Here is a 22,594-nt window from a genome sequence, read left to right as displayed (position 1 = left end):
CTATCCTAAAAACATTAAAAACTGTTTTCCAGTCTGTGAAAATAGTTTTCTTGACACTCTGAATATTTTCATTAGGTCTTCCACCCTAAAAATTACCAAGTAGGAGCTGCTGGCAAGAGTAAGAGGGATGACTTCAAGCAAAGCTAATTACCATCAGTGCCCAGTGAGCACACACACAAACACTTGTGTAGCCTCCCAGCACTCATGATGAGTTTGACTGGCATTCATTTTCTGTCTGCCTGAACTGTCTTCCTATACCTTGGGAGGGGTTGACTCTTCAGTGGAGCTCGGACTGACACTGCAGGAAGCGGGGGAGGGGATGCAGGGCAAGACTTCTCACCTCCATTACAGGCTGAGAGGGCATCTCCCCTGTTTTATAAGTTACCCCAGTGGAGAGGGAAGCTTTGGCTCCACAGCATTATTACATTTACAGGAGAACTGAGCTGTGCTGGGAGGAGCTCATCCTGTATTCCTGCCTGCTGAGGAGCTATTTAATCCTGTAAAGATAAAATAACTAAATTATTTAATACTTATTTTTTAATAAACTCCTACTGATATTTATTGTGCTTCACATTTTATAAAGTGCATTTGTGAAAATGGAAATTTAATGAATTCGTACTGTATGCCAGGGACTAAGCTAAGTCCTAACCTGTTCTATGTTATTTAGTCCTTGCAACTACTGCACAAGCTTGCTTTCATTATTCTCATTTCACAGATGAAGTGAAGTTCAGAGTGGTTTAAGATGCATCAGATTGATCCAAGTCAGGTCAGCTGGATTTGTTCCTGGTTAACTGGTAAACTGGATCTCTCAGAGGGAAACATGTGAGAAAGAGCCTGAGACAAAAGTTGAAAGTTGATGCTTTTTCATCAGTTGAAGACATGCGTCTTCATCTCTCACATCTGCCTGATTGCAAAAACAAAGATTAGCAATGCTCTTGCTTTTTTAAAAAAAAAATCACTCCTCTTGACTTCATCAGGATGACAAGATCTCAGAATATCAAGAGATCTGAAATTGCTCACAAATCATAATTATGAAGAGAAACTGTAGCAGTTGCTGCAGCACAAAATCCAATATGGATTTCAATGACCAATTATTATTAATGAACAAATTTGAAAACTGAATTTCACAAACAGCATTAAATTTCTCCCTGACACTAATGGGTGATAAAAATAAAAAATGATATAAACATGTTTTAAAGTCATCCTGGTGGCTGCTAAAAGTAGCCATCCATACCGCGGTTAGGCATTGCCAGAAGCCCACTCTGTGTGGTAGAAGTTCATATTAGCCTACTATGTCAAACTGTTCCCTTGAAATTTCAGCTTTGGTTAGTTCTCTTTGGCTAACATAAACTTTAACAGCAGTTTTGACTACGGCAGCAACACATAACCAAGGAGCATTCTTAAATAAATGTAGATTATCTCAAGGACCTGAAGGAATCAATATGTTCCCAGTGTCCACACACTTATACTGAGAAAAATCTAACCCAAAGTTAAAGGTATTGTCAGTTTATGCAAAGTACATTACATGAGTCTATTCTCCAAGCAGACATTCATATCTGGGGATCCTTTCAAATATGAAAATAAAATATTTACCTTTTTGCTATGGGGAATAAAAAGACATGACAGTAGAAAATACATCCTGATAGAAAAATAGTTAAAGTTTTTAATTCTTTAAATACCAAGAGTTAACATTTTGTGACTACCCTTTGAAAACAGGGTATTTGCGAACAATTTTGTTTTCAAAATCAATACGAATTGTTATTCACATTTTTACTAAAACCAACATTCCTTTCACAAATCACAAAATGATTTCCTTATAAAAAGAAGAGCAGCCAAGTGTTTGGTGGGTCTGTCTCTGTGCTCAGCTAAGTGTCTGTTAAATACAGTCCAGGGTTTCCCATCTACTCTGACGGGCTCCATCGTAGGGTGACGCTTCACACAATGTGTTCCCTGAAGAACCATTTCTGATGATCCGAGTTGATACAGTCTCGTAAGAGTGGTACAAAACTGTCACTCAAGTCCTTCCTCTCAGCCTGAACGCATTTCTTGGACTGTACATGAAATAGAGAACCATCCTACAAAAGATAATACACATTGCACGTTCAAGAGAATTACAAGCAATTCCTGAGAAAGCATCTTTTCCTTAAAATATGTTAAGTGCTCAGGGTGATTTTTATCATTTCAGAAACACTTATTGAGCAGTAAGTGTCTGCAGGTATGAAGGCAGCCCACGACCGTCTGTGCACACAAAAGAGGCGTGTGGAGGCGTGTGTCACGCTTGCCTGTCCCGGGAGCTCTTCAGGGGGTCCTCGACTCTACCATCAGGGCCGATGGTGCCACCTGCTGGCTGTTCTGAGATCAGTCAGACCCTATATCTCCTCCCTCTTATTCTTTGCAACCCTGTGGACTGTAGCCCATCAGGCTCCTCTGTCGACGGGATTTCCCAGGCCAAAATACTGGAGTGGGTTGCCATCTCCTACTCCAGGGGATCTTCTCAACCCAGAGACTGAATCCGTGCCTCTTGCATCTCCTGAACTGACAGGCGGATTCTTTATTGCTGCGCCACCTGGATCAGGACCCTATCTCACCCCTACTGATGTTCTTTTCCTTCAGAGTGATCAGGTCCAAAGGTCCTTTATTAATCTCTTCTGCTTCCCTTAGGTCTCTGGAGGCCTCTTTCTCCTGTATTTAAGTGGAGAATGAGGGAACTTGGCTTTAGTCCCAGCTCAGACACAGACCAGCTGGGTGAGGAGACAGGTCGCCAGAGAGGAAGTAGGGCCTGCAAACTATGCCAATTTCCAAACCCCAAAGGACAATGACCCTCTCTAAGTCCTCTCCACCTCTTTTTTTCCCCAACTGTTGCTGAGCTAACTTTCCAAGTCTCTCCCCAGTTTCTGGAGTTTATCTTTCCCTCTATCTCTCTCTGTTGTAAGCTCAATAATATTAATCTGGAAAGCCCTTAAAGGTGTTCACGAGTTGCCTTCAGAATGATGTGAAAGTAAACAAATAAGGCATCCTTCCTCACACCCCTCTAAAGAAACTTTCTTAAACTTTCACTGAAATTTAAGATTTTTAAGATAAAATTTTAATGACATTTCAAACCAATTTCGTGATTTCTACCTTGCATTACTCTTTATTGAGGTCTTGCAATGGCTTCCTGTTGGAAGAAAGAAGGGAACAGCAAAACTTTTGGGGTTTACAGAAATATTTTCCCTATTATTTTTTGTATCATATAGCACTGTAATGCCTGGCTTTTCCAGGAAACCTGAGAATTTCATTGCTGATCATAACACTTTCTACAACAAAACATATTCTAACTTATAATTATACTTAGAATTAATTCATTTATAAGTAGTACAGATGGATCTTTCCATCCCTGGGGCCAGGCTGGGAATGAAAGCTCTTCATGGAGATAAAAGTGAACTAATTCTTTCTTTTGAATTATTTTCTTCGGATTTATGTCCTCGAGTGCTTTTTAGTGAGTCACCAGATATGACTGATGGATGAGTCCCACCGTGAGCTTCTTACAAATGTGTAAGAGGTAGTGCCTCTCAGACCTGAAATAACACCCAGTTCCAAACCGGCAGTGACTCTTCTGATGGAGAACCAACTCCATCAGAGAGGTTTCCTTGGTTATTGCGCCACAAGTTAACAATGTAGAGCTTTACAGCCTCCAAAGACTCTTTCTGGCTGCACATCTATTCACTAGAGGTGGATAAGGCTTCGATTATTATCCCCACTTAGAGCTGGGAAAGATGAGCCTTAGACAACAGGAGTGGCTTAAACGTGGGCCTAATCTCATGTCCTTACACTTGGTGGTTTGTTTCATTCATCTGAACCCCAAGTAATCCCCAAATGCACTGGGGACAGCACCTCTTCCTATTCCAGTCAGCCCCAGCTCAAGGTGTAAGGGGGATAGGAAAACTGGCAGGGAGTGGACAGGGAGGAAAGAAGGGAAGTGGTACCGGTGCTGGATGCCGTGGGACGCCTCGGGTTCACTGTGAAGTGCCTGGTCTCCCGTAGGGGCCGCATCCCTGAGACGCACTAGGGACTCACTTCACCTCCACAACCCCCTCTGCAGTCCACGGGATGGCGAGCCACAGAAGGAAGGCGTGAGATGGGCCGCCTACCTCCTGAAGGATGAACTTCTGGTCCTCTGGGGTGGTGTTCTCACACAGATGCATGATGAGGACGTCTGTTCCTTCCACCACTGCCACGCAGCCTTCTGGCTGGTGGGTGTTGTAGCGTATTTCATTCTGGGATGTGTATTCGAAAAACTAGAAATGGAGTAGCCAACATGCACCAGTTAGCCTCTGATGTGCAAAGAGGGCAATCTTTAGAGAGAGGAAGGAGTACCTGGGGTTATCGGGACATGGGTGCTGGGGTCCTCACACCAGCCTGCGTCCCCGGAGCACCCTGTACACCTCTGGAGAGGCGTGTAGCCAGTGTGAATGGAGGGGCCCTTCTCGTTGGCAAGAGCATGAGGTGGGGGATGGCCCAGGTCACCCCGCACCTGCTGTGCCTAACCCCGGGCTGGTGCAGAATGGCAGGAAAGAATATAGACTGGTTCCAGCCCTTGAGGGCTCTCTGTGCCCTTGACCAGCTACTTTCCCTCCTTTTCTTCAGTCCTTTCCTCCTCCTTCCCCCGAAATAGAATGGATGCAACCATGCCTCGGAGACCACAAAGTGCTGTACGCAGCAGACGAAGGACGGCTAATGGGAGGACTTGCTCTGCAGAGCAATGGTTTTCTTACCCTAGGTGCCTAGGGAAAATGCTGATTCAGGGTCCTGGTCCCAAAGAGGAAACGAGGGTTCCCTCTGTCTGAGGTGGGGCCGAAGAAGCTGCACTTTCACACTTCTAACAAGACACGTGGCTGCCCATCTGCCCCGCTCCATCCCCTTGCTTCCAGGAGATTCTGACGCAGGTGACAGGTTCCCAGGGCACATGGAGTAGTGCTTCTCAAATTAATCTCCCTTGAAAACCAGTCAAGACTAGAGGTGGGCTGGGGAGAGATGGGGTGGGTCTGGGAATCTGCATTTCTAAGCTCTCAGGTGATGCTGATGGTACCACCTTTGAAGAGTGCGGTTCTAAAAGGGGTTGAAGAACCTGAAAACCTTAAGGCTGTAGAGGTCTGAATTATGAAAGTTTACTGTTGAACATAATGGGGCCTAATATTCAAAAGGAATCGGAGTGACTCCAGGTTAGAGGAAAATCTGAATGCCCATCCTTCGTCTCCAGTATCTCACACTTTACTTGGGACAGCAGGCTTTGAGTGTCTAGAGCCGACGCTTTGCTCTCTCCTGCATCCTTCCTGGCTCCGCCCGGGCAGTGTGCCTGCCAGGCCAGGGTCCTGCTCCGGTTCTCAGACCTTCCAGGTTTTGCTTCCCTGCCAGCCTGCAGTTTAGCACTTAACCCAGACATATCCACCTGGGCCCTGACTGAGGAAACTGCCCTAAAAATTGTTCTGCAGTGCGGCACTAAATATCAAATCCTATAATTCCATGTAAGATTTAATTCTGAATAAGTCATCTGAAATGCAGATCTGCTTTCCTTCGTTTTTTCTTTCTGACCAAAGATGTTAGCAGCAGGGTTATTTATAATTACAAAAACAGGGAGGAAGGAATTGATTACCTCAACAGTAATTAATACAGTCACACAAAGGACTAGCAAGAGGCTGTTATGGATGATGTTCTCAAAGGATGTCTTAACAACACATGAAAAGTATGATTAAGTAATGGACACGATAGACTATAAAACATGTAGATATTACAACAACCATTTAAAATACATAATCCCAAGGTCATGCATTAAAAAAGATGGGAAGTAAATATATCTTAATTATAATGGTGGTCATTCTGGGTCTTGTCATTTACTACTTGCTTCTACTTTTTATATTTCCTAAATGTTCTATGATGAGTACATATTACCTTTATAACAAGAAATCACATATTAAATGTTTTAAAACCACACAGATTTCCCCTCATCTCCCTCTTTAAAGGCCCACACCGATGATCCCTTGAGCACAGGGCTTCCCGCTGTCCATTGTCCTTCAGCCTGAGAAGGTCAAGCTGTTAAAGCAGCAGCCCCTACCTGGTTCTGACCCATCCCATGACAGCGGTACAGAATGACCTGGTGTCCTGTGATCTCGTGCTCGTTGGGAGGGTTATAGTCAAAGCAGTAATCTTTCAGTCCTTTGTTCTGGAGCTAAGCAAAACATAAAGGTGGCATTTGGTCCAGGTTTATACACAACAGATTCCACCCAGGGCTGTGAAGGCAGGTAAATGGAGTGAGAGCAGTGGCTGCCTGAAGAACCAGACTCAGAGCTAAAAGCCCCTTCCATTTCTAGTTTTAAACGTCTTTCCCGTTCTATACCATAGGCAGGAATCATAACCCCCATGTTTTAAAATTAACTTTTCCTGGAGTATAGTTAATTTACACTGTTGTGTTAGCTTCTGCTGCACAGCAAAGTGAATCAGTTACACATATGCATATATTCAGTCTTTCTTAGTTTCTATTCCCTCATAGGTCATTACAGAGTACTGAGCAGAGTTCCCTGTGCTATATATAGTAGGTTCTTATTAGTTATCTATTTATGTATATATAATAGTATGTATATGTCAATGCCAATCTCCCAATTTATCCTTTACCCTGCTCTCCCTACTTGTAACCACAAGTTTGTTTCCTACATCCGTGACTCTATTTCTATTTTGTAAATAGGTTCATTTATATCATTTTTTTAAGATTCCATATCTAAGTGATACCATATGATTCATACACATTTTAGGAAGATAAATTTGAGGAGCAGAGAGATGAACTCTTTATGGCCCGAGAGCTCACACTGCTTCATGTCTCATTAGTGCAGCCTTATTGCTTTACTAGTCCAACATAGCTGGGTTGTCACCTCACATATGCACCAAGTGTGTGCTCAGTCCTGTCCGACTCTTGCGACCCTAAGGACTAGGCCCGCCAGTCTCCTCTGCCCGTGGAATTTTATAGGCAAGAATACGGGAGTGGGTTGCCATTCCCTACTTCCCGACCCAGGGCTCGAACTGCATTTCTTGGGTCTCCTGCACTGGCAGGTGGGTTCTTTACCACTAAAACCACCTGGGAAGCCCTGTGTACCAAGGAGTTCCTGATATCACATTATCTTCAAAGGATACCCCAGTTAAGAGACCTGGCACTTCTCAGAAGTCCACCACTGTAGATACAAGGACAGTATAATACAGAGCCAATGGTTTGCACACAGGTTATACAACACATAAGTGGAGACACCTGAGCCTTGAATCCAGGACCTCAGACTCCAAGTCCAGTGCGCTATCACTCAATATTCTCTAATCTAAGGTCATCTCTAAGGTACTTTTGGATCTAAATCCCTTTAATTTATTCTAAGAGCAAAAAGCCCTGGAAGGTTCCATGCTCCAACCTCCCTTCCAGGAGCCTCCAGAAAGACACTCAGTTCAGTTCAGTCGCTCAGTCGTGTCTGACTCTTTGTGACCCCATGGACTGCAGCATGCCAGGCCTCCCTGTCTATCACCAGCTCCTGGAGTTTACTCAAACTCATGTCCATTAAGTCGGTGATGCCATCCAAACATTTCGTCCTCTGTCGTCCCCTTCTCCTTCCACCTTAAATTGTTCCTAGCATCAAGTACCTTCCAAATCCCTTTCTGCAGGGTTTAAGGAACCTTCCCTGGTGGCTCAATTGGTAAAGAATCTGCCTGCAATGCAGGAGACCCAGGTTCCATCACTGGGTCAGGAAGATCCCCTGGAGAGAGAAATGGCAACCCACTTCAGTATTCTTGCCTGTAGAATCCCATGGACAGAGGAGCCTAGTGGGCTACACAGTCCATGAGGTTGCAAAGAGTGGACACGACTGACTGACTAACACTTTCACTTTCAAAGAACCTTCACTGGCTTCCGAACTCCACTCTGGCCCTGGCCCTTGTCCACCTCTGTCTAGCTTGGTTCTGGGACTAAGACTCAGCCATACAGAAAGAAGGAATCCATAATCCACTGGCTCATAAAACAGAGACCTCCGTGTTCTTGAGGTCCCTTAACTTTGTGAAGAAACCTGGGAACAGGATAGGTGAATAATCAGGGCATCTTAGGTTTACAAGAACTCAAATGTTATGAAGCCAAGTTGGCACTCTTGACCTCCAAAGGACCTCAACCTCAGATGAGTTCCCTACACTCAAAAGAGTCTGGAAAGAAAGAAAGAAAGAAAAAAACTAAAGAAGAAAAGGGAGAAACCCCTAAAGATTAAAACTTAGATTAATTAAGCTAACTCTATCAAGTTGGTGATAGACTTAACGAATGATTTTGAATGACTTTAGAGCATAGTGTGTTTGACTACACCTCCTTAGTGAAATATATTCTATAAATAAATAGAGCTGCAAAGGAATCTTTAACTTTATTCAGGGTCACACTGTCAGTGGGAGGGTGGAGCAGAGGAAAGGGAAAGCAGAAGAGGCAACATCTTCTCAGTAAATGCAGAATCTCAGGGACAGAGTTCATTATATCACTCTTTCTCTCTGCATTTCTGCATGTTTAAACATTTTTATAATGAAAACGGAAAATACCCTGCTTTGCAGTTATCAAAACTTGCAGAATGGAACACTAGCTCTTCTGATGAACACCACAGAGCACAGGAGGGCTCCCTAAGTTGGTGGAGTTCCAAGCAAAAGCCAAAGGTGCTGGACACTTGAATTGACCTCATCCCACCAATATTTCTTCTAGGTTTTTTGAAATAACAGAAGTGACTCCTCTTCCTTACTATGGCTTTTGTGGATTCCTGAGTTGGGAATTAGTAACTGGTCCAGTTATTGAGATTTGAAGTCATGTGATAAGGAGTTAGTTTAAAAAGACTTGGAAACACCAACTGATCCTCAGTTTCCATCTATAAAACAGAAGGCTGTACTCACCAACTGTGAGATGCTTCCAGTGCTGACATTCTGGACCTGAGGCCCAGACACTCAAGGGGAGACAGAAGGACACTGGATGAGAAGGGGGAGGCATATGAGAGAAGTCAGCGGTCCCCACAAAGGGGCCTTTCTTTTGCAGGGTTGGTCACTCAGGAGACCAGGTCACTCCTGGAGGCCAGAAGCACATTGCCCAGCACAGGCCCACCTCGCTCACCATCCCAAAGAAGCCAGGCCTGTCTTCGGGCACGTGCAGCTCTGGATACACGGTATTCAAGAACCACTTGAAGTCCTTACACCCAAGTCTTGCACGGAGCTGTCTCCTCTCTGTCACGTCCCCAAAGGGCTCCTGAGAAAAGGACAAAATGGTGAGCCCCTGCAAGCCACAGTGCTTCCTATTAAAGACTTTCATTCACCCAGTAAGCCTTTATTGAGCACCTATTGTGTGCAGAGCCTGCACAGGACAGAGAGGATGAGAAATAGACATAGTGGCAGCACCCCAGCAGGAGATACTGTTGCTCAAACAACGACATCCCCGGGTGCTCTTGCTGCAGAGAGCTGTGGCCAGGTGCAGGAAGGAAGGACACAAAGCTGCTGCTGATGGGTCAGGAGCTGAATCCAGGGGCTGCAACAGCATCCCTGGCCCCCTGTGGTCACAGACCAGCGGCATGTCAGTAGCACACGTATGTCATGGTGTTCTGATAGTTTTACCACCAATACCTGGACACTCACTTCTAAACAAAGAAAGCTAAGTATTCTAGAGGTAATTATGAATGAAAACTTTCTTATGTGCCCAATCTATTCAAGTCTAAATATATTCTTCCAATAGTAGGAGCATGCTACAATGATAATGCTACAATGATAAATACTTGTTTTATGGACGAAACCAGTGATTACGAATTTTTGAATAATCAAATAAAGCAAGCACCTATTTAGCACAGCAAATGTACAACCATGAGGGCAATGCTAAGTGCAGAGATAGGACTGTCCCTGTGTTACAAGTTAAAATATTTAACAAAATGATAACAATAAGGAAAAAGTCTGAATAAAATTTCAGGTTTCTCCTTGTTTTCCAGAAGTTCATTTTTCAATGAGAGTCATTGTGACCTCATCTTCAATCAAATCTCCATTTCAACTCTGCCACTGGGCATTCAGACAAAAGGCGCCTGAGTGCCCCTCTTTCTAACATATTATTCTTTGGGAACCCTCAGAAAGAGGGATTGATCTGTGGGTTTTAGAACGGGTGACAGGGAAGAGCGGATATTTCTACCCCGCAGCCTTGGGCAAGACAGAGGAAGCAGTGACCCTGTAGCCCAGAGGCAGAGAAAGGGCACAGTGGAGGTCAAAGTGAGTGTCCACAGGGCTCCGCAGAGCAGAGAGAGTGCCACTGGGGTGGACCCAGTTCTTCCCACATCTGCTACAAGCCCTTGGACAAGTTCCTTAAATCACTCTCTCTCTGAACTTCAGTTTTCTCATCTACAAAATGAAAATCTCCAAGTTACTCGGAAGGACTGCTGTCAAGATGCACAAGAAGCAATTTACATCAAGTGGCCAGGAAAGAGGCCTTGGAGCCAACTTTTTTGTCTTGCCACGTGGCCCCTTAGTTACATGAAGACAGGTCAGTGGGAGCCCCGTCCTGGCATGTGCAGAGGGTGGCCTGTTAGTGGCAGTGGGGCTCTCTGATAAAATGCTATTTTTAACACTAAAATCAATACTTGTGGTGTCTTCACACTTTCATGGTCATTCTCAGACATGAGGGTCCCCCAGCGTGCACATTCCCAGTTGAGGTTACATCTCAGCTCTCGTCCTGAAAGCAAGTGTCCTGTTTACTACTCAGCACCATGGTTTTCAGCCTGTTCCTTACTGTGTTGCTGATTTCACTGTTTAAAATGGCCCCCAAGAGTAGTTAGTGCTATCCAGTGTTCCTAGTACAAGAAGGCTGTGATGTGTTGGAGGGAGAAAAGAGGTGTGTCGGATGAGGTTCACCTGGGTGTGAGCTCAATGCAACCAATCAACAGTATACATTAAATAGATTATTTAAACAGAAGCACACATAAAACCAAGTTATGTGTTGATCAGTTGATGTGTACCTGCAAGAGGTCTACAGTAACCTAATCCTGTATTTCCCCCATGATCAATGGCTAAGTAGTGAGTCCCAAATTCAGTGACTGTGGTTCAGTGACTGTATGGAGCGTTAATTATGGTAAGGAGTGAGAATTAACTGTCTGTTGTTTCTTATAAGTGAAGGAATACAGTTTTCCTCTTGGGTTGTGAGCACCCAATTTCGTCTCTATTTCTGGAACCAGATCTACCACAGTAGGAGGCCAGAATCAGCTGCTTTTGTTTGGATGCGGCCAGAAGGAGTGTGGGTGTACAGGGGGGACTCACCAGGCGGGCCTGGGGATTGCGATGGTAGTAGAGCTCTTTAAATTCATCCATCCACACTTCAGCTGCACGGACACTGTTGGCCAGGGCCTTGTTGCGGGAGTAGGGAGCTTGCCTGGGGAAAACGTGGCCAACGTGCGAACACGGGTGTATCTCCAGGGTCCCCCCGCACTGCCAGATCTGTGCACAGAGTGGGGAGGAGGTGGGGTGATGGGGCTGAGCAGGGAGTGAGCTGCTGGTCCACAATGCCTACAGTAAGGAGGCTGGGCACATAGAGGTCATGGTGAACACTGCCAAGACCTCACCCTCCATGAGGCAGGTGGCCACTTCCCCAGAATAGTCAGGACCCAGGATGCAGTCAAAGAGCAAGAAAGGAGCCCCAAAGACAAATAAGCCATCGGAACCCAGACCCCAGAATCCATGCACGAAGGCTCATGCACTTGACGCCTAGGAGCACCCACAGTAGGCCTCACTGGGAACTCACTTATTTATTAGGTAAAGCACATGCTGATTACCTGGTCTCCTAGCCACAGAAGATAGGAAAGCAGCAAGTAAGAAAAGAGGTTTGGAAGGGGGAAAGGAAGGGCTTCTAGAGGCAGGCAGAGCAGCCTGACACCTAGGGAAGAGGCAGAAAGACTGTTAAAAGCACACCCCAAAACTCAGCACACAGCCCTCTGGAGCCCTTTCATGGACATATGACCAAAGATAGCTGCTGCTGCTGCTAAGTCACGTCAGTTGTGTCCGACTCTGTGCGACCCCATAGACGGCAGCCCACCAGGTTCCTCTGTCCCTGGGATTCTTCAGGCAAGAACACTGGAGTGGGTTGCCATTTCCTTCTCCAATGCATGAAAGTGAAAAGTGCAAGTGAAGTCACTCAGTCGTGTCCGACTCTTCGCGACCCCATGGACTGTAGCCTATCAGGCTCCTCTGTCCATGGGATTTTCCAGGCAAGAGTACTGGATTGGGTTGCCATCTGGTGCTTATAATAGGGGGCAGGTGTGAGTCTTCAGTGGAGGGCCAAAGTGTTATTTATTAATTCTTTAAAGCAGCAGACCATATAAGATATTCTTCAATTTGAAAATTTTCCGTTTAAAAGCACAAACATCGACATAAGGTTTTGATACTTAAAATGCAAGATTCAGTTAACTAGGAAATCTACCAGAATGCTAAAGCTTTCCCAAAGGGGCATCTGTGTATCACACGCAGCAGAATCAATGTATGGGCTTGTTACAAAATGCAGACATCCAGTCCCTACCGTAAGTCTATCAAATCTGACTTTCCAGAGACCGTGCCTATGAATCTGCCTTTTTAACAAGTTTCCCTAACAAATCTTACAGATGTCAAAGTTTGAAAGTCACTGTGCCCAATAAATGGAGAAGAAAATGGCAACCCACTCCAGTATTCTTGCTGGGAGAATCCCATGGACAGAGGAGCCTGGTGGGCTACAGTTCATGGGGTCGCAAAGAGTCGGACACAACTGAAGTGATTTAGCAAGCATGTGCCAAATAAAGAGGCTACTTTATCAAGCAGCCAAGCAAATCAAGGCTCCAAAACATGGGCTCAGGAGGCAGGCGCCTGTGTTTAAGTGCAGTGTCTGTCACGCGCTCTTTGAGTGATCTTGGGCCAGTCACTTCCCCCTCCACCTGCCATCCCACCCCTCAGTACAGTAAAAGAACTAGGTGACTTCCAAGAACTTTAGCAGCCCCAAATCCATCAAATGTGTATTTTAAGAGTATTTACAGGATGAGTGTGCCACTGTATTCTTCCAGGATTATTGGATAAACTGCCAATATAGAGGAAAAGTCTACCAGGCTCTCCTACCAAAGCCATCATTACCAGAGAGGGACAAAAAAAAACAGGTTAAGAACAAGTGGGAACAGAAGACTGGAGTACTTACCCTAAAGGAGAATTCGAGGTTTTCTCCACCCCAAACTTCCATTCCTATATCATAAGACCCCAGGTATTCAAAGTATTTCTTACTCACAGCAAACAGCCCACCAGCCATGGTTGGAGATCTAGAAGCATGTGAACCATAATTCGAGGTAAGCAGCAGGAAGTCATCACAGCTGGTTTTTACCACAAACCTTAAGTCCATTCACTCACATAAGCACACCCCGAGTTCACGCTCTCTGCCTGGAGCTAAGATGGGCCAGCAGCTGGATGTCCCCCACAGCCCCTGCCCCATAGCCCCTGCCCTGGGGAAGCTCATGGATATCTCACTAGGCAACACAGAACTCTGTGGGTGACTAAGGTCAACCCAGGACCCTGTGGAAATACAGAAGCCATGAGATGGGGAGGGAGGCAGGCAGGGCTGAGTTTCTCGGAGGAGGCACAGTCTGCAGAACAAAGGGGAGTTAGCCCAGAAGAGAAATGATTGATTCTCGGACAAGACAGGAGCATGACCACAGGCCTAAGGGTGAGAGAAACCCTTGAACTTCTAGGAGCACAGACAAGAGAGAGAGATGAGCAGTGAGAGACCAAGGTCTGAGAGGACGGCAGGAGCCAGGCTGGGTGGCACTGCCCAGAAAACTCCTTAAGGAAAAGAAACAGGACAACAAAGGATGAATATTGTGTGATTCTACTCATATGAGGTGCATAAAATAGGGAAATCCAGAGATGGTGAGTTAACAGGGGTTGGAGGAGGGGAGGAAAGTGAGGTATTGCTTCATGGGTACAGAGTTTCTAAACAGGACTTCCCAGGTGGGGCAGTGGTAAAGAACCCACCTGCCAAGCAGGAGACCCAGGTTCAATCCCTGGGTTGGGAAGATTCCCCCAGAGAAGGAAATGGTAATCCACTCCAGTATTCTTTCCTGGGAAATCCCATGGACAAAGGAGCCTGGCCGGCTACAGTCTATGGGTCACAAAGCGTCAGACATGACTTAGCAACTAAACAACAACAACACTGGGTGATGGAAAAGTTCTGGAAATGTATAGAGGTGATGGTTGTACAATACTGTGAATGTGTGTGACGCTAGTGAATTGTGCATTTAAAAACGGTTAAAAGGGTAAATTTTATGTTATACATACTTACCAAAATTATTAAAATATAACAATATAAGTCCACATGTATAGCAAAGATTTTTATCAAAAGTAAACAAATACTCTGGAAAATGAAAAGAGAGGCAACAGCTAACCATCCCTCCCGAGGGCCTTCACTGACAAGTTAGCCAGATGCAGTGAGGCACTCAAAGAAGTAGCCCCCGACCTGATGACATCGATGGGGGACCGCATGCGGATCCTCTCCTTTTCAGGAACCACGTGCCACGTGAACACCAGCCGCCAGTCAAAACCGCCGATCTGGGGCTCCCCAGCATTCCCCAGGTACTCGAAGGTGTTCCAGTCAATGACATCAATCACAGGGCACACCACTGCCGACTCCTTTTCATGGATCCTGGAAACAACCAGAACACCCTGACATTCTACCATGTACGGGCAGCAGGAGGACCACCAGGAAGCCTGAGAATTGAGTCTCCTCAGCCTTCCACCGAAAGGAGGAACACCTGTGTGAGAAAGGCCCGCTTCTCTTATTCCAGGTGTCTACAGCCAGCTCAGCCCCGGCAGGTGAACATCATGGGGGTGCTGGGCAGATGCGGGGCAGGCACAAGGATTCTAGCCCTGATATGTAAAGTGCTATAGCTTTAATAGTCTGATTCCGTCTAAAGATATTCTGGTTAAACTTGAATCCTTCTATGAAAGTCACAATGTCAAAATCCAAGCTAACTTTTAAAACAGAAAGCAGACTTTCAGTTTCTCAAGACTATAAGTGATTTCTTCCTGTAATCACAATGAAACATCTTAAAGTCAAGAAGTAATTATTTCCTTATGAACAGAGATGCACCCAGACCAAAGGGTCTGCTTTGGAACTAGCAAATAAATTTTAATCCTGCCCCTTATTTGCTGTGTGACATTAGTGTTGTCATCTAACCACTCAGAGCCTGTTGCCTCTGAAACAATAATACATACTTGGAGGGTTAACGTGGACTCCCTAACAGAACGTTTGTAACAGGCTGGCAGAGAACCTGGAACTACAGCTATACTTTTCTTTTAGTCTTCTTTGTGACTAAATGTTACCTATAGTGGGAAATGTGCTATTTCTTGTTGCAGCCATCAGCCTGTGCATAGGTGTCAGTGATTCTCTCCACAATCACTCTTACAAGCCCAGCCATCTTTCAGCAGGCTTCCAGACTGTGTTTCTTTGCATCTGACAGCACACCAGGAAGCATGAACTGGACCACATGTGAACATTAGATTTCTCTGGATCATATTTTGGGGGCAGTTCTCTAGAATCTGACACCTATAAACCATAAACCTGTGACTTGCACCCAGCGGGTTGGAACCAGGGGTAGTCTAATTTCTACAAGAAAGGGAAAACTAGGGGGAGCCAGTACTGGAATAAAGGATTCTAAATCACGGTTAGAGAATGTGCTGGCCCAGTTGTAGCGGTTACTGGCTAACTGCTTCCTGGCATCTTGGGAGCCAAGGACCAGGGATACCAAACATCCCACAGTCCAGTCCTACACAGCAAAGAATGCTTCTGCCCCAGATATCAACAGCAGCTCATAAGATGCCAGGAGCACAACCTCATTAATGTGACAACCAAGAACATCTTCCACTTTCAAAAGCCCCTAAAGGGAAGGGATTACTGTGCCTGGCTGAGACCACACCTGAGGGACAGTCTACAGTCCAGGGTCTCAACTCTGAGGCATACCCAATTCCCTGGGGAGCTTCTGAAACATTCAGAAGGCCAGGAACCACCCCAGAAATTCGGATCCAAATAGTCTGCTACAGGACCAGGACTTTTTAAAGTTCCCCAGCTATTTCTAATGGGTAACTAGGGGAGAATCCCCCTGACTCCAGGTATGGAACAAGGATGTGATTATGTGGAATGCCACCTCAGTCTCTCCAAAGGGTGGACTGGAATGGAATGGAATTCCAGATGGCATTTATGTATCAGCTGAAGGGGAAAAGCATACACCCCGCCTATGATTTTAGGTAGGACTAGAGGTGGCCCTCTGTAGGCAAAGTGCAGGCAGGAGGGAAGGGTGAACCCATTAGGCCAGATTCCAGAGGGAGCACCCAGCTGTCACTATGTTTTAAGTGATCTCAAGATTCTAGCACTAGCCTGAGGAACCCTGAGTCCTTGCTGCTGTTGAAGCCCACTAGAGCTGAGCGAGGAGAATGAAGCATCGAAGGTCCAGGATGGCAGAAGTGTCACAGCAGAGCCTGGTCTCATGCAGGAAGGAAGGTGAGGGGCTCCCCAGCTCTTCCAAATAGATCTTGGCAACCAAGCACTGGGGGCCAGGGGAAAGTACTTTTCCAAATGCACAAACTCTGATCTTCCAGCCCTCTACCCACTCCCCACAGTGGGGACCAAGCAGAGAACCTGCCCCTCCCTAGACATTCCTCTCGTACCTGGAGGAGCTCAGGGCTTGCGAGCTCAGCTCCTGATGCAGAATCAGTAGGACAGAGAGGGAAACAGGGAAGAGAAGAGAACAAAAGTCAGTCGAGGGTGAGCCGTAAGAGGCTGTGGGACAGCAGGAGAAATGGCGTTGAAGCTGTGGTTGTATTTATGCTTTCATGACTCCATAAAAATAGATATTTATGACTATGGTGGTGGTGGTGGTTTAGTCACTAAGTCGTGTCCGACTCTTGCGACCCCATGGACTATAGCCTGCCGAGCTCCTCTGTCCATGGGATTCTCCAGGCAAGAATACTGGAGTGGGTTGCCATTTCCTTCTCCAGGGGATCTTCCCAACCCAGCAATCAAATCCAGGTCTCCTGCATTGCAGGTAGATTCTTTACCAACAGAGCTACAAGGGAAGCCCATATTTTATGACTATATTATAGGTATAAAGACAAACACAGCTATATTCATTATTGCGATATTCACTTTCCATTCTGATTTTAAAAGAAATTATCACAATTTTGGGGGGGTCCCTTAAAGTTTCACAGGTGGGCCCTAGGCATTGTTGGTACTGGGTGTAATGGATAAGACAGCTGGCTTGAAGGAAATACATCAAAACATATTCTCTAGGAATACAATTCTATGTGACTTTTTTTCTTGGTTGATCATACTAAGTTTTCTATGATAAATGTGTAAAATAAGCAGTAATAAAAGCAAACACTCATCTGGGGCCTCTTATCTACTGGTATGTTCTAAGTGCTGGCTATATATTAACTAACTAACTTAACAGCCTCTACAGCCCCAGGACATCCCCTCCACATGGGAGGACACATCCCCTCCACGCCAGGGGACAGAGGCTTTGGCCAAGGAGCATCCGAGCCCAGCACCCCTACCTCCCATGCCAGTTTGTTGGGGACCCCGCCACCCACAGACGCACCTCTGCAGCAGCGGCTCCAGCCACCCCTCATGGCACTCGCAGTGGCAGTCCAGAAAGGTCAACACGTCACCCTTGGCCACGGAGGCCCCTAGCAGCCGTGCTCGCACCAGGCCCTCCCTCTTGTTGGCGCGGATCAGGCGGACCTTGGGCAACCCCGCCAGCTCGGTGGCCAGGCGCTCCTTCAGGTGTTCTGCAGAGGCAAGCAGGACAACGAGGGTCACACCACACATCCTCAGCTGTGTCCTCACAGGACCTCCCTGTCCTGAAAAGAAGACTAAATAGACACGAGCCTCCTTTGTTCAGCACCAGGGATATCCTCACTGCACCAGGAATCAAGCCTGGAAGGCCCCGGAAGGCTGGGAGGCAGGGATGGAGGATTCTAGAACCACTGAAGAAGGGCTCCCGCTCAAAACACAGGTAGGTAGATCTGTGCTCTTGCAAGGGGTGAATGTGGCATGTGGATCTATCTCAATAAAGCTGTTCCCCCCACCAAAAGGACCTTGACTTGTGAACATTTAAATAAAAGCACAAGAGCCATCCATTCACAATTTTTCCAAAAAATTCTTATATAAATGTTAATATGTAGTACATCATAAAATTTTAATTTACATGGAACTATGTTAACACAGATTTTATTTATAATTACATTAATCCAAATTTTCTCAGAAGCACAATTCAGTTGACACAGTAATAATAATAATGATAATAATAATAGTAATAATAATAATAACACTAAGCCAACATTAGAAGGCTTAGTGTGCTAATTACTACTGTCCAAGTGAGCCACATAACTCACCCTATGAAGTAAGTACTACTGTGTGTGTGTGTGTTCAGTCACTCAGTCACATCCCACACTTTGCGACCCTAAGGACTAGAGCCTGCCAGGCTCCTCTGTCCATGGGATTTTCCAGGCAAGAATGCTGGAGTGGGTGGCCATTTCCTCCTCCAGGGGATCTTCCTGACCCAGGGATCAAACCTGAGTCTCCTGTGTCTCCTGCACTGCAGGTGGATTCTTTACCACTGAGTCACCTGGGAAGCCCCTACTACTACAGTACTACTACTGTACCCATTTTATGGATGAGAACACTGAGGCTAGAGAGGCTAAGTGATGAGCTGGGGTCCCAGACAAGAGAGCGGAGGGGCTGTGATTTGAACCCAAGGACTCAGGCTCGAGTCCACAGCCTTAACACTGCCTCCAGAGCTTTCTCCTACAGTTTCTCATCCTTATTAAACAAATCCAAAATTTGTCAGGAGGACATGCTTACCCCATTTTGCAGAAGAGGAAATGAGTCCTTATGAGCTGAAAGGATGGGCACACAGCTAGAACTGGCCCCTGGACTCCTGATTCCACACACAGGCCCTGGAACTAAAGACGCCAATTCACACCCCTCAGTGGGTCAGGTGGGAACCACTCAGCAAAATAAAAAGGACAGCATCTCCCCACATTGATTAATACATGGGCTTTGTCTCAAAGTCATCCTCAGTCATCAGTGAAGGGGAAAACCTTGTAAAATGTCCTAGGTTGCTTTGTTGTTGGTGAAATGTTTCTCTAAATATTCTTGATACTCAAACAAAACACAAAAACAAACATTCATTGATTGATTTTTCAACCCTAAATATAATTGCGTACAAGTGGATAGCAGGAATAAGGGAGGAGACTTCCCAAGCAAAGCTAATTAGTAGCAGGGCCCAGTGAACATACAGGAAAATGCTGGTGCAGCTCTCCACTACTCATTATGGGTTTGGTCGGCATCAATCTTCTGTCTGCCTGAACTGTCTTATCCCATCCTGGAAGGTGCTGACAGCTCTCATTGGCTCAGGCTGACACTGCAGGAAGGGTGTGAGGAGGGTGCAGGAAGGGTGGGAGGAGAGCGCAGGGCAGGACTTCTTCCTCCAGTACAGGCTGAGGGGAGAATCCTGGTTTATACATCATTACCATGGGGACGGAGAACCTTGGCCCCACAGAACCTTGTATTCACAGGAGAACTGAATTGTGCTGAAGGGGTTCATACCATATTCCTGCCTGCTGAGCAGTGGCTTCGTCCCATAAAAGGAAATAATCTGATGTCTACTTCTGAATGAATACATTTCTGAAAGTTTCAGGCACTTTACAGTTTTTAAAGTATTTCCTAAAAACAGAAGTTATCATTGAACAAGTGCCAGCAATGTCCCAGGTCCTAACAAGCTACCACCTCATTTAATCCTCACAATGACCCTGGAAGGTAAGAACTACTATTATACCATTTTATAGGACTGGAAGCCAAGGTTGAAACTGGTTAAGCTCCGTGCTCAAGGCTATACGGCTGCAAAATGTTGGAGCTGGGATTCTAGGCTATGTGGTGTGACTCAGAACCAGTGTCTACACAGGCATATTTAAAACAACACTGGGAGGAAAGAAAATGGAGACACATCCTACTAATATGCTGGCTGCTACGTGAGGTTCTGTGCTACACGTGATCTCATTCATTCCTCACCACAAATCTCAGATTTAAATATGCTGTGCTAACTCACTGCTGCTGCTAAGTCACTTCAGTCGTGTCCAACTCTGTGCGACCCCAGAGACAGCAGCCCACCAGGCTCCCCCATCCCTGGGATTCTCCAGGCAAGAACACTGGAGTGGGTTGCCATTTCCTTTTCCAATGCATGAAAGTGAAAAGTGAAAATGAAGTCACTCAGTCGTGTCCAATTCTTTGTGACCCCGTGGACTACAGCCCACCAGGCTCCTCCGTCCATGGGATTTTCCAGGCAAGAGTACTGGAGTGGGGTGCCACTGCCTTCTCCGAGTCATGTCCAACTCTTTGTGACTCTATGGACTGTAGCCCACCAGGCTCCTCTGTCAATGGGATTCTCCAGGCAAGAATACTGGAGTGGGTTGCCATGCCCTCCTCCAGGGAATCTTCTGGACCCAGGAATCGAACCTAAGTCTCTTATGTCGCCTGTACTGGCAGGCGGGTTCTTTACCACTAGTGCCCTCCAGGAAGCCCTGATTTAAGTGTAGATGAACCCATTTACAGATGAGAAACCAAGAATCAGAAGACAAGTGACTTGCCCGAGGTGCCGTGACAGGTTATGGTAAAGCTCACCTACAGCCGCAGACCCCGTACCTCAGTGCCTTGTAGACTACAGTAGGCCTCGGCCTCCAGCCCTGCTTGCGTGCTGCCAGGGGGAATGCCAGCTGCCCCCTGACTCACTCTCCCCATGCTTTTCAGCTGAGCACATGGCCACCCACCATAGAGATGATATTCCCAGTCTCCCTCACAAGTAGCTGTCGCCAAGTGACCCTGTTCTACTCAATGGGATGTCAGGGTGACTTCCAAGTGGACTCCCAGTTCCCTGGAAACCCTTCCACTGACAGGAGTAAACAGGAGGTGAAGAGCCAGCCTGGGCCATGCCATCCTTGAGAAAGGGGAAACTCAGGGCAGGAGGAGCCGGGCCCTAACACCACGGAGCTGCCACATTTGCCCTAGTCTATTATCCCAGATTTGCAACAGGAGAGAGAAATTAACTTTTATCTCATGTAAATCACTGTTATTTTGCGTTTCTGTGAGAACAGCACACCTACCAGTCAGGACAGATACACAGGCTCTGAGGTCAGACAGACCAGCCTCAGGGCCTGAAGCGGCAGATAAGCAGCAGATCTACCCTGAAGGGGGTGCCCAGAGGTTGGTGACTGGGTCGGAATCAGCCTCAGCACCACACCCACAGCTTTCCCTGTGGTAAGGCCCTGACATTTCCCCTCACTTAAGCTTATCTGACTACTGCTTCACTGACACCACTAACCCCAGCCAGGCAAGGCCACAGCAGCCCCTCACACATCCTCCTTCCATCCTCACCCCCATCCCTGCTCCCCAACCCCCAGCATCAGTCAGCCTGTCTCAACAGGGCAGCACAGAGAGTCCCCAAGACCTAGCAACCTCACAGCTCTCCCAGCAGCCCTCAGGCAGCTCCCTACAGGCTCCTACTTAAGCTAAATTCCTTCTATTGTCCACCAAGGCCCCACCTGATCTGGCCTCATCCACCCCGAAATCCCATCCCCAGGTCACCCTCCACTGGCTGGTGGTCTGACCCTGAGAATGGCTGCTTGTTTTAGCTTCTGCACCTGCTGCTCCCAGCCCGGGCCCCCTGCCCAGACCTTCACTGGGCTGCCTCCTTCTTCACACTGTTGTTGTTATTCAGTCGTGTTCGACTCTTTGCAATCCCATGAACTGCAGCACACCAGGCTTCCCTGTCCTTCACTGTCCCTGGAGTTTGCAGCTTTTGGCTTTAAAGAGGCCTCCCTGATCTCCATCAGCTAGAGCAGTCCTGGTCCCCAAGCTCTAGGCATTCTCCTATTCCCATTATTCTTTCAGGGCACTTTCTACTCATGCTGTAGTATAGTATCATGTTCCATTATGTAAGCTGTATATTGTATTACGTGATGTATGTGTGATATATATATATATAGTGTTGTATTATGTGATGCATGTGTTATGTTCTTCGCGTGTTTATTGACCATCTCAACCCACAGCTCTAGAATGTGAGTTTTATGAGGGCAGGGATTTATCTTGTTTCCCATAGAATCCCCAGCACCCAGCACATGCTCAAAAAAAGCTTCCTGAATAATAAAGGGCCAGCCTCAGCCTGCACGTGAATTGCTGGATCCCAGGTCACTGGTCAGGCCTGTAGGAACACCGACCATCCTTTCAGTGGAATGTCTCACCCTGGCTTCAGTTCTTCTTCTGTCTGGACTGCCCCTTTTCTATTTCATGTCAAAGTCAGTATCTTAGGCCAAAGCCCTGAGGTTTTTTCAGTTCAAGGAGGGCACCACCACTTACCCGGAGACCCAGGCCGGAAGCCCGAGTGTCCTCCTCGCAGCTTAGCCAGTCTCCAGGCCTGTAGACGCTGCCTCCTGAACACCCTCCTCCCACCTGCCTGCCCTCCCCGCCCCTCCAACCTGGGTCACCTCCACAGCC

The 22,594-nt window shown here is 46.6% G+C and overlaps 1 protein-coding gene across 1 annotated transcript in view; it reads right to left on the bottom strand.

Moving 5' to 3' along the window:
- Positions 1-1,734: 1,734 nt before the first annotated feature.
- Positions 1,735-22,594, bottom strand: part of GALNT12 (polypeptide N-acetylgalactosaminyltransferase 12) — a 32,261-nt gene continuing 11,401 nt past the window's right edge. The window contains exons 3-10 of the mRNA XM_068974419.1: positions 17,643-17,832; positions 14,507-14,692; positions 13,199-13,316; positions 11,305-11,481; positions 9,134-9,265; positions 6,092-6,205; positions 4,131-4,277; positions 1,735-2,075 (exon numbers count right to left, since the gene is read on the bottom strand). Coding sequence (XP_068830520.1) covers positions 1,935-2,075; positions 4,131-4,277; positions 6,092-6,205; positions 9,134-9,265; positions 11,305-11,481; positions 13,199-13,316; positions 14,507-14,692; positions 17,643-17,832 — 1,205 coding nt within the window. The 3' untranslated portion in view covers positions 1,735-1,934. The remainder of the gene's footprint in view (positions 2,076-4,130; positions 4,278-6,091; positions 6,206-9,133; positions 9,266-11,304; positions 11,482-13,198; positions 13,317-14,506; positions 14,693-17,642; positions 17,833-22,594) is intronic.

The sequence above is a fragment of the Capricornis sumatraensis genome, chromosome 6 (assembly GCF_032405125.1).
Source record: "Capricornis sumatraensis isolate serow.1 chromosome 6, serow.2, whole genome shotgun sequence".
Taxonomy (NCBI): Eukaryota; Metazoa; Chordata; class Mammalia; order Artiodactyla; family Bovidae; genus Capricornis; species Capricornis sumatraensis.
This window is presented reverse-complemented; position numbering and strand designations above follow the sequence as displayed.